General features: G+C 39.8%; 1 protein-coding gene across 3 annotated transcripts in view; it reads left to right on the forward strand.

The window, feature by feature from the left end:
* The window catches only part of tspan4a (tetraspanin 4a), a 120945-nt gene extending 119308 nt beyond the window's left edge, over positions 1-1637 (forward strand). For all 3 annotated transcript variants that reach the window (XM_029498161.1, XM_029498162.1, XM_029498160.1), the window contains one exon: positions 1131-1637. In XM_029498161.1, the coding sequence (XP_029354021.1) occupies positions 1131-1199 (69 nt within the window). In that variant the 3' untranslated portion in view covers positions 1200-1637. The remainder of the gene's footprint in view (positions 1-1130) is intronic.
* The last annotated feature ends 10802 nt before the right edge of the window (positions 1638-12439 follow it).

A 12439-nucleotide genomic window follows, 5' to 3' on the forward strand; every position in this document is an offset into this window, starting at 1 on the left:
GATAGAGGCCGGGATACGGGAGCATGTATATGCCGTATCCCGGTTTCTGGCCGGGATACGGCCAGATAACAAACAAACAAAATGGCGGCAAGGCTAAGCCCGCTAGAAGCGCAGAGGTCTTCTTCATTTTATTCTACATTCATCACCTATACAGGGATGTGAATAATATGAATTTCTCAGTGCTGTTGTAAACATATGCTCAAAGCCGGGATACTAAAGACCATGTAAACACAGTAATGGATGTTTCAAATCTATTTTTTGACAGAATTGCATGATATGGAAAAGGATAACAGACACTGTGATTAAATCTGGTTGAACATTGAATGAAGCAATTTCATGATTTAAAAAAAAAAAAAAAAAATCATCACTTTTCCTGCTCCGGCACACACGGGATCTGAAAGAGAGGCTGCAAACTGAGCCGGCTGCCAAAATTTGATCTGCATGTTTCTCCGATAATTTGTAGTGTAGACATCCATTGATTGCAATTCTTCATCTTTTTAAAATATAATGTTAGAAACGACCAAGATCTAGAGACGGATACCACTATTTCTGATAGTTACTGCAAAAATCTGGGATATTCTGAATTCCCAACTCAAACTCTACAGCAAAATCCAGTCGTTTGAGCATGTATTCCTATTGAATATGTACTCAAAAATTAGGAGAAATAAACGTGAAATATAATCATTTATCCAAGTTAACCTTATCACCACAACTACTGAAATTTGATAGCTATCACAAAAAAGGAGAGTCCTCATAAGAAATGAGGCATTGAATCAAATGTTGATAATTCAGTATTTATACTTTTAAGGACATGGATGAAACTGGTTAAAATAAAGGACAAGGATACAATGTCACAGGGGGTTAGGGTTAGGGTAAAAAAAAAAAGAACCTCCACACTCTCCAATCTGTGGAATATTTAACAAATGAATATTACATACTGGAGTTTGCATAATTAACCAAGAAATAAATGTAATGAGATCTGAACCCAACGCCATAAGAAAGCTAATCTCTTTGGCACTTGTTGTGTAATCAGCTGAACAGACAGCTGAATTCTTCTGTATTTCACTGTGGCTTTGCATGCGGACATTTTAAGGGCATCAACACCCGATTTGTTTCTTGTGTCTGTGCAGATCCTGGGCCTGGTCTTCTCCATGACAATGTTCTGTCAGGCAGTGAAAGTTGAAACCTTCTACGCCTAGCAGTCAAACTCTCTGCCATTCAGAGCACTGGGATTGTTTCACATGAGAGAGGGGCCGATATAGCCCCCCCTGCTCCTCCACCTCTTCCCCCTCCTCCCTGAACAGACTCTTTTCTCTAATGCTTGTCCTCTGTGTGACATTCGCTCTCGGATTTCACTGGTTCACAGTTTATCCGCTAACTATCAACAAGCACAGCGTCATTGGTTTCTATTGGTTTGCTCTGTGTCAAAAACTAATTTCTGTGACATATTTTATGAAGCAGTATTATGAACATGTATAAATAACTGTGTAACCCTTTTTAACATGATATGTGTTTTGTGTTTGTTTTAAGTTATTTTATGGTTTGTATGTGTTTGGAAAATCAGAGCTACAGTTGGGAAAGTGCACTGTGTAAAGTGCTGCAAGTGCATGTCTCTTGCGCTGGTGTGTAATAAATGTTTTGGCTCCACTGAACAGCACATGTCATTTTGTTATTCCTCAGCGGGAGATGCCTAATGGTTTTGTGTGTAATCCTGCTGCTGACACCATGGATGACACAGATGAGGAACAGTGGAAATTTGCCAGGAGCTGGAGTGCAGTCCTTCTGCTGAGACATACTGGACTCATAAAAATATTTACATGCACCTTACTAATTGGGTATTAATTAGATGTATGGTTTGTGTTGAAATTAACAGCTTTATTGCTTCATGCGCTTCTGAAAATGTAGCCGTTTTACTGGATGGGGATACAATAAGGCATTTTTTCTCAGAGGAATAAAAATGAATTGTAGCTGGATCCTCCAGACTGACGTAGGGAAATTTCCCTCCAAGCACCAATCAGAGCTCCAGTGACAACAATTCATTTGCCAAATGTGAAGCCTCCTCTGGCCCTTTTTTTTTGACGCCTTAAGTCTCTATTTTTTCCCTTTATACCTCAGGCCATCAAGTAAACTCCAGGCTATAAGTACACCAGAGGCACTTTTGATTAAATGCCCCTTAGGGAAAATACATAAGAGATGTTTTAGATGCAGTTTGAGGTCCGAGCACTGCAAGTGCTGCTACTCTTCATGCAGTTGTCAAAAAAAGAAGTTGCACACGTCTGCCAATAGGTGAAATAGGCTGCATTATTTATTTTTTTTTTTTTTATACAGAATATTCCTGGATCACAACTACCACACGCATATATTATTCCACCTTTACCCACATGTATCTAAAATTGAATGTCATCTGTTGTAAATTTTGAAATATAAGAGGCCATTATGAAAATAAGAAAAGGCAATGACTGATATTATGATGATTTTAAGACACTGAATATGGAAGGAAACATGAAATATACATTTAGATTTTTTTATTTTTTTATTTTTTTGATCATCATTGGGAGTTCACATATCTCAGGCAGATTTATTGTATTGCATCTTGGTACAGAAGAGAAAAAGATGAGCAGTGCAGACCTACAAAATAGTGCAACACCAATTTCTGAAGGTGCCTGCTGTGTATATGTAAGGTGTGCTTCAAACTGTTGTAATGGTAGGTATTACCCAGCACTGTGCCTTAAACAGTAACATAGGCTAACAGAGTCAAAGCAGAGTTTGGGCACTCATATCTGACCTTTGTTTACATGTTCATCAACTGGAATTGTTTTGATGCCTTTTCCATCAATCGCCTCTATAAAACTTTGTGTAACTGAGGAATGGAGGATAGCCGTGGTCCATAGACGCTGCCAGTCATAACAGATGCCAAACAGAGATCCACTGTCGCACAATCTGAGGCTGTTCACCTTTTAATGCCTGAATTTATACACAAGTATATGAAAAAACCCTTATTATTTATGTTTTTGCTTTCAAGGACATGCTAAATTAAGTGGACATTGTTCATCTGAGTATAGCACATAAAACTGATAGAAATGTGGGTATGACAACAGGCCATAATGTTCCGTAGTAATGAAAAAGCAATGAAACAGATTTTCACGTCTCAGAAGATGGAGATAGTTTTATTGAAGCCACCAAATAATTTTCAGTGTCCTGACCATAACACCAACTATTTTAACTGTTTTATAATCTGATTTTAAACAGAGGTCAAACTTTTCATTCATTCAGAACGTCAATGAATGAATTATAACATTGACAGGAAATAAACCGGTAAATATTGAATATGTACAAACAGTCATTGGGGGAATACACGTGCTATCTCAGCTGTTTCCACAGTGGGAATGGTTTGTTGCAAATTTGTGACGGTCGGCGTTAAGGAGTTAAGACCTGAACGCCGGCGGCGTGAGTCAGGCCTTCAAATTAAGGAAAGAACACCAGAGGGAAAAAATACTCCCAACGCAGCCAGAAATATTCAGAACATGAACAAACCAAGTTGAAACACTGACTCTTGAAACTGAACTGACAATATTGAATCATCAGAGTCACCCAAACAGCAGCTTTTAGCTGCAGCACCCCAATCAAACAATGATTGAAAGTAACATTGTCAGCTAAGCTCAGTGTCGGGCGGACAAAGCCACAGAAACAATCACAATGTCACAACTGATCTGCAAATACGTGGCTGCTGGGATTGAACTTTATAAACAGTCTCAGCTCATGACTCCATTATCATAACACTTGAGTCACAAAAAACTAAGCATCTGTTTATTTTCCAGCCATTTAACGCTTTAACACTTCTGCTGTTGTGATGATATTTCCACAACCCTCCAAGACTCCTCCTACCATCTGTGCAAAACAAACTTTACTGCTCAAGTCTTTAAAGATTCCAGGTTTATCCTCAGGAACAGGTTGTCAAGCATCACCAAGAATTTATTTATTTTTTATTATTCACTATGAATTTGGGGGGAAATTAGAATCGAACTGAATTGCAAACAGATTTTGTTCAACAATCTGATGGTTGAAAGATAATTCATGTGATGAGGATCATTTTACAGGATTGTGTCCATTATGTCAAACTGAGTATATCTAGCATGAGATAAAGCCATTAGGGGCAGTTTGTGTCAGTTCCTGCAATTCCTCCAGTCCAGCACTGCGTGTAAGGGTCCTCCATTACGATGCATAATGCCTCCATCCAGACAGCATTTTTTCAGCAGTAGGGTGCTGGATGTTATCCCAGCATGCTCTGGGTGAGAGGCAAGGTGTACTATAGACAGGGGGCTCACATTGCCCACATACACACAGATGCAACACATACACTCACATTCACACGCTGTTGCCGTTTGTTTGTTTGTCTATCCAGACATCATGTTCCTGTTAAATTGAATCAGTGTCCAACAGATTTCCACCACAGAATATTTGAAGGAATGCCTCCGTCTGCCCAGAACGGTTTCACTCTGGTTAAACAAAATTAGCCAACCAAGGCAGAACAAAGGCAGAACACCACAGATGTTCAAGATGTACACTTTACAAAAAGTTTAATCAAGTGAAGCTCCAAATGATATCGGATCACAGTTGGTTCAGAAATAGCGATATCGTAGATGCCAGTTGGACCGATGAGCCTTGGTCGTGATCCACTGATCCACTGATCCGCTACAGTAACAGCACCTTTCTACTTTGCTTTTCTCTTGTTTATCAGATGCCCACAATAAATCCACCATGCAAACACTTAGCCAAGGCCAAGGCTGCTAAACTGTTTCCTCTGCCTGCTGATACCAAACATAGCACCATACAAAAAGTGGCTTGGAAGTGCTTTGGCTAGACATGAACCACGGACCTTTACACCTTTGTTCTCATGCAGCACTTCAGATGGTTATTAAGAAATAAGTCATGCTTATGTGCACAGCCTTTGAACACAGTTAGAGTCTGAAAAGGCTTCATAGTGTCCACATTATGAAATAATAAATAAACAAACAAATCAGCACAATGGATGAAAATCTTCAACTCCAGGCCCTCAATGAGAGCAGAAACAAACTCATGCTAAAACCTAATGAAACATAAATGACTCATCATTCTTTTTTTTTTTTCTTCAAATAAACTCTCACACTAAAGAAGCATGCATAGGTATTTCATAGGATGGAAGCACATTCAGTACGTGTGCCTCTCTCTAATGACTCACTCACAGTGATGCTTGCACAAAAGCTTTGAAATAGTAAATAAGCAATTTTACTGACGAATAAGCGCTGGTAACACTACTGTTTGATGTGGACTTGGAAACACATAAAAGTATTTACAGAGACTGTGGTGATGTTTAAAAATACATGTCCCAGATAACGGTTCTAAAACACTGTGGTTTACTTTTCAGGATTTGCCTGAAAAATCCCAGTGAAAGATAAACTGAACAACAAGAAAGAAACAGAAAATGACCACGAAGAGATGCAAAACCCAAAACAGACCAAAAACAACAGCGAGACTCAAAATAGCCCCAAAGAGACTTGATAGGCCAATAAAGGGTAAAATATGACCACAAAAAGACACAAAACAACATCAAAGAGACATAAAGAAGCCACAATGGAGGGATTGAAAAAACAGCTAAAAAACTCAAAATGATTAAAAGGCACTAAATGGCAAAACACAGATAAAGAATTTAATAGCTATTTGTGTGGTGTTCGCCGTCTGTTGGTACTCTCTGTACCTTCGGCCCCCTCCCTGGTCAGTGTGGAACAATTTGGAAGAAAAGAAATGCGTCACAATGCGAGTCACAGTGTGATTGACTTACAATAATCTTAGCCACACGCAGAAGGCTCAGAACCTCCCAGAGGCGTGTCCACTAATTATAACTCAACAAGAGACACTCCGTAGACTCCATTAGCTTTAAAATGTCATCGCTTACAACACGGCAGGCCGAATCAAACCCAGGCATGGCTCCTCATCCCTCCATCAGCTCTTGAATTCGCCTCATCGCTTCAACAGATCTCTGTAGCCTTTTCTCCCCCTTTTCTAATGCATTATTCATTCTCATGTTCATGGACTTTCTTCCATCTTGTGCTTGATCAATAAAACATACCTGTGGGTTGCTCCCTCACCTCTCCGTTCACTCGTCTTGTTCCTGAAGCCAAACTGTGAGCCCGTGTTGAGCTGAAAAAAAAAAAAAAAAAGTGTCGATGGATGGCCTTTTCAAACTGTGAGAAAATGACTACAATTCAGAGCATCTTTCGCCTCCGTGAGCTGTGGCTCTAATTTGGGTTGTGAAGGGAAGTCACTGCATCTGTCACCAAATTTAGAAAAGATGTCCTTTCAACAGATGTTTTTTCATTATGTCCTACTCTCTGTAGAACAACTTTCAGAACTTTCCGCTAAGTGGATTTTATTGTACAATAACAGATTTTCCCCCTCTGAGGAGCAACGGCGCCTAAATGAGAGAGATACAGAATGACTAGAAATGATGCAAGTCTTTGTCTCTTTATGGTCAACAGGAAAGCAGAAGAAGAACAGTTTACAGTTACTTTGAGGAGCCTCGCCCATTGGCCCCTGAACACTTCGGTTCTTTCCCACACCCAGTCAGCCCTGTCAGTAATCCCTCCACGCCCTCTGCACCAATCACTGTCAAATTTTAATTACTGCTATAAATGCATCCTTGAAGATGGAATAGAGCTAACAAGCCTGCTAATGGTCAGTCTGACACCTCTTTAGCAGAAGCTCATTAGCGTTGGCTCTGTCACTAATGGCACAATAAGTTTAGGAGATGTATTCACCTCCTGTCTCGTAAACTATTGGGCTGCGGTGAAACGGCTTTTACGCCAATATAAGACATAACATGAAAATAAATGGAAAAATGCAAAATAGCATCCCCCATTTTGGTGTCTCCTTCTCTTCCTAAAGGTCAGCACTGTCAGGACGGTGTGTTTACAGCCCCAAATCCTCCAGAGTCGAACAGTATACAAATTAATTTCACAGCCTCAAGTGGATCCTCTGACCGTAGCAGTACCATTGGAATTTTCTCTGCAAATTTTGACATTTTAAATCTGTTTGTATTCAGGCCATTAGCCCAAACTGACTGGAGGCCACTTGTCATAAAAGTAATTCCCCAGTGTTCAAAAAGGCTTTGAAATCTGGAGCCCTAAATATCTCTCACATGAAGCAGCCAGTCTGAGGAACGATTGCAGTGTGTCTAAGCTGAGTTTACACTGAACAAAAACTTCGGGTTTACTTTCTTGGTTTGACTTTGCACTTCTCCTCTCCTGCATGTGGCCATCCATCAATGACCAGCTGAGTTTGTTTAAATCTCCACCAATCAACTGACACGACAAATTACAACACAATTCATAAGCAGGAGAATAGAAAATCACTCCTGCTTGAATAAATTCTTATATTTTTTTTCTGCATGAGAGGCCGCTGGTCATTTTGCCTCTGATTGTTTTTACTTCTTGAAGTACCTTGAAGTGTCAGGGGAGCTTCTCTTAGTTTACTTTCACTGAGGCCGAATTATTGCACGTTACAATTTAATTGAAAAAAAAAAAAAGTTAGATGTTTGAAGTTTTAGCCAACAAGGGAGAAGAAGTTCTTTAATCTTTTTAACTTCTGTAATTACACATCCCATTGGCAGGTCTTACATACATCTTCCTCCAGACAGGAAATGCGGCTTTCTGTTTAGACTCTGGCCATGAACAACTAACAACTAAACTGAATTCTTCTGTAGAGAAGTCAGAATTCTTCACGTGAAAGAAATACAAATTATAATAACAGCCTTCATATTAATTAGCTGTTCTTATTATTTTTATAGTTGCCAAGAAGAGTTTGGTTTTATCTCCCAGGTGTGAGAAACTGGTAAGGCAATTTTTCACCAATGATCATTTTATATCGTCAAAAGCAGTTACCTGCCTTTCAGGCTGAAATACTGCTCGCCATCATTTATTTCATAAATTAACACAGTACCATAAAAATGTGGCACTGACCCAAATAATGATTTATGGACAGCAGGAAGGATGAGATGAAATCTTACAACAGTGGTGTTCGCGCTGTGATTGAGTGATGGTGGTAAAACTTGGCTCCCAAGCTTTTTTATGTATGGTTTTTTCTGAGCCATTCTCATGAAGACAATATCTCAGGAACTCCTCAAAGAAATGCCTTTAGGAGTTCCTGAGATATTGTCATTATTGGAATAATGCCCATCTGAAGTCAAGGACAAGTTTGGTGAGCAAAGGTCAAAGGTCAAGGTCAGAATACCCTCACATGCTTCAACGCAGGACGTGGAGACAGCGATTGTATTTCCTACTACTGGGCTGGTTGGTGGAGGCACACGATCATTTGTTTCTTTTCGGCTTAAAAAGTTCATGTCATCTCCGTTCTGTTGTTCTATATTTGTCTTGAAATATGTCCTCTGGCTCAGAGACCTTTCATCTAAAATATGACAAGTTCAACCAATCATTATGTCTCTGAGCTGAATTATGCGCTTAATTAACAGTCAAACTGCCCCCCCAGGCCCCGGCAGGACAGTGATTCACCTTCAGGTTCATGTCAGGCTGTTGAGCTCATGTCTGATATTAATGTTTAAAAGAAAGTCTGTGTTGGGGGGCCTGCAGGCCAAACGACTGGCTGACAAGAGCAGATTTGAAATATTTATACACTCTTGTGTGTGAAGGTGTCTTGGATTTTGTTACAACAATTTCATTATAAATGTTAAAATCAATGACTCTCCTTCATTTCCTCTTGACATTCAGAGCCAGAGTCTGGACTTTAATGATCGGGGGGGGGGGGGGGGGGGGGGGCTGGGGTACCAAGGCAACCCTTCACAGCTGTCAATCATGACATCGCATGACCTTATGGCACAGCTACCACTCGGCAGACAGAAATCACCTCACACAGAGAGCGTACGTCAGATCCATCCTCGCTCCTCCTCAGCGCCGCCACCTCTGCTCATATGGTTTACTCATTTCAAAAAGCAAAACAACAAAACAATATGGTGACAGACATCAGCAGAGAATAAAAACCCTTAGGCTGCCACTTGGTTGATCACTGTGGTTCAAACTTAAATATCCCAAACACTACTGGATGGGTTAGGATTAATACTTCTGTAGGGATGAATCCCAATGAAATTGATATATGTTAGTTTTTGCTGAAATTGACACCAAAATTGTCACATTTGGTTGACAACATCTCTCTCAAATGGGAGAAAAGGTCACACGTTTTAATGTACGCTTACCACAGGAGCCAATATTAGAAAGATTACTGTTTTTCTTTCTTTTTTTTCTGTTGGGCTGTAGTGCTTTAACGTTGCTTTAAATAGAAAATGTACGCTACAAATAAAATAAATAATTTTGATCATGAATAGCTTATACCCAGTAAACACTTTAGCACTTTAGCTTAGCATTTGGTTCAAAGCAATACCGTGCCGGAGCAGAGCGACACTAAGCTGCTGACATGGCCTCGATACATTTTTATACATTTTAGAAGACAAAACTCTTTCAGAGGATTGTTTGATTAGAATCATCATTCCAAAGCCTGAGGATAGTGCTCAGGCAGCACAGCCGTTTCCTCTGCTCTGACAACAGACATGAAAACCTAAGATTGGTCTTCTGTTTCTTTGTTGTTGGTGGGTGCACTTTAAGCGATGCCAGAAAATGTTTGGTTCTGCCTCTGCAGCATAATTATATGTTTGGACAGCCAGATTAGCATCTAGAGATGGCTATCAGAGAAAGGCTGTTATCAGATACTCGCCTACAAAAACAAAAAATCCCTCCCTAATGTAGGGCGCCTCCATTTGAATATTTCATGCGGTGTGCCCCAGCATCACAACCAATCCCATGTTATGTCTACGCTAACACGATTAGAGGCACTACATTATTAACAGTGGAAATAATTCCAGAGTGTAATTTTGAGAACAGTTTCCCTTCAGTTTATATCATAGCAGTGATGTGTGATTTCGCTGACTAAGATGTGGTCATTTCTGTCTTTAATTTTAAAGGCAGATAGCTGGTCTTATCACCACCGCTCAGATGGAGCCCACAGCTTCCTTTTTAGCCCAACATGCCTGAGTCTCCTGCATTTGACTCCAGCCTGACAATTCCACATTATTGTGTCAGCACTCACAGACGTCTTCTGCCTATGTTATTAAGGACGATTGTGGGACTGGGAAGCAGCGATCTAACAGTTATCCGATTTCACAATACGGCTGTGGTAAATCGGAGACTAAATATATTACTGAAGATGTTTTTTTTTTTTTTTTTTTGCCCCAGAGAGCAAACATTTCTACACCTAAATTCTCTCAATGGGAAAGAATTTATTTCATAGGACATACTAGTGACAGTGTATTAGTGACACTACACGTGAATAGAAAAAGAACAAGGAGTTTCATCCATTCAAAGTGCAACAAAGAGCTCAGTTTTTTTTTTTTTTTTTTGGAGGAGCCAAGTGTGTCCAATGAAACACTCAAACATATCAAACATGGACTAGGTGCTGCCGCTCTGCAGTGGGAATCAGCAGCAGACGGTCAGTGGAAGCAATAAAATGAAAACTTAAAAGAAATGGTGGTTTTAGAGTCTTGACCTTGTTTTAGTTTAGTGCAGCGGTTCCCCCTCTGATGTTTGGGATCTCAGTGGGGGTCTCAAGATACAGGTGAAGGACTGTAAAATGATTAACAAGATCAGAAACACAGAAACTTTTGCCTTTAATCTTATGGTATTATGACGTTTGATCATTTCAGATCAAATGTCATAATATCATTTCTGTTCCAGACTACAAGACCAATTTACCCATCGTGCTTCTTCAGAAGGGATTTGGTTTAATGGTCCGGGGCAGCGATGTCAAAGACTCCGTCACTGTGTAGTGAGCATCCAGGAGGACCCCCTGGCTCCCACTCAGAGAGATGAAAAGATGTGAGATGTAGCCAAGAGACGGATCAGCCAAAGGTACAAAAGGCTTCTTCGTTTTTTTTTTTAAGTCAATCAGCCAAAACAGAGCTCCACCGACTCAGTAGATAACCAGACAGAAAACAAACTGATATCATGTTATTTGCGCCACAAGAATTAATTAACACAAGACTGAAGTATTTCCAGAGGTTGCTCAACGTGGTTGACTTTCCTTTCCACCTTCAAAGTGAAATCTGCACGGAGACGATTTCAGCCACTTTTCATGGTCAGTGAGTTGAAGGAACGTATTAGTTTATAGAATGGAGTGAGAGTCCAGAGAAAAAAACTGGTAATTTAACATTGAATTAAATGTTGTTTCTATGTTTTCTTGAAGCAGAGTTCTCTTTATGTCAACATAAATAAAACATGCTGTTGTGAATGTTTGTATACAGATCCGTCTTTGTGTCCTCGGTGGTACAACATTGCGGTCTGCAGCATAATTATATGTTTCCACATAAATCCTGAAAACCCAAGTAACATGAATTCCAAGTTCAGAATATCTTAAATTTAATGTTAGGTCAATATAAAAAGAAGAAGAAGGTTTTATTATATTTTATAATATTTGAGGAAAATCTGTTTCATATTAATTTATTGTCAGTAACATCACATTTGCTGTCGACATCATTTCCATGGAACTTCCTTTTGGTCTTTATTTGGGCATTGACTCACATACTACTGCTTCAGTGTACAAAGACCACTTTTTCAATCCATGAAAGGGATTTAAATATGAAGAGGGACAAGGATACAAACAATCTGCAGTGAATGGGAAATCGAGTGAAGACACCACCAGAGCAAAACAAAGGCCTGTTTGCCTGAGGATAGTGACAAGAGGATGAAAATAGCTCCGGAGAACTGGCAGACTTCTTCCGCCAGTCACTGACCAGTCTGCACCAAACTCCAGGAGCAGAGAATTATTACTGAAGCTAGTTTGCACTGTCACCCTGCCAGCACTTCAGCCTGTGAGACCTTTGATATCGCCTGCTGAAAAAGCTTGTGTGTTCCAATTTGTCACTGCCTACAGAAGAAGAAATGAGAAGAAAAGAAATATGCACACAACAGAAATTAATAAGGCTGTCCGAAAAACAATTCACAGCAATATTCAGCATTTTCAGCAGGTCTGACAAAGACAAAAGGAAGCCTCGCACATTTGCTATGCACAAAAACTGATTTACTGACACAGAGATTAAGATGTTTTTCTCCTCCCCATTTCTCGTCTTGATGACCAAGATTCATTATAGTGGGCCACAGATAGCAAGATATTTGGTTCGTCTAAGAAAGCCCATAAATAAAAGCATTAATGAACAGGTATTATGTTAACCACCTTGGTTTAACATGCTAATGTTTCTTAGTTAGCACTAAATACAGTCTTGATCAGCAGTAAAATTCTACCTGCTGGTGACACTACACGGAAAGTCAGATCCCTAAACTACAGAAACCTTCACTGGAGTTCAGAATGGTCAGAATAAAGACAAACTGAGACGATGGAGTTAACA

Source organism: Echeneis naucrates, chromosome 3, assembly GCF_900963305.1.
Source record: "Echeneis naucrates chromosome 3, fEcheNa1.1, whole genome shotgun sequence".
Taxonomy (NCBI): Eukaryota; Metazoa; Chordata; class Actinopteri; order Carangiformes; family Echeneidae; genus Echeneis; species Echeneis naucrates.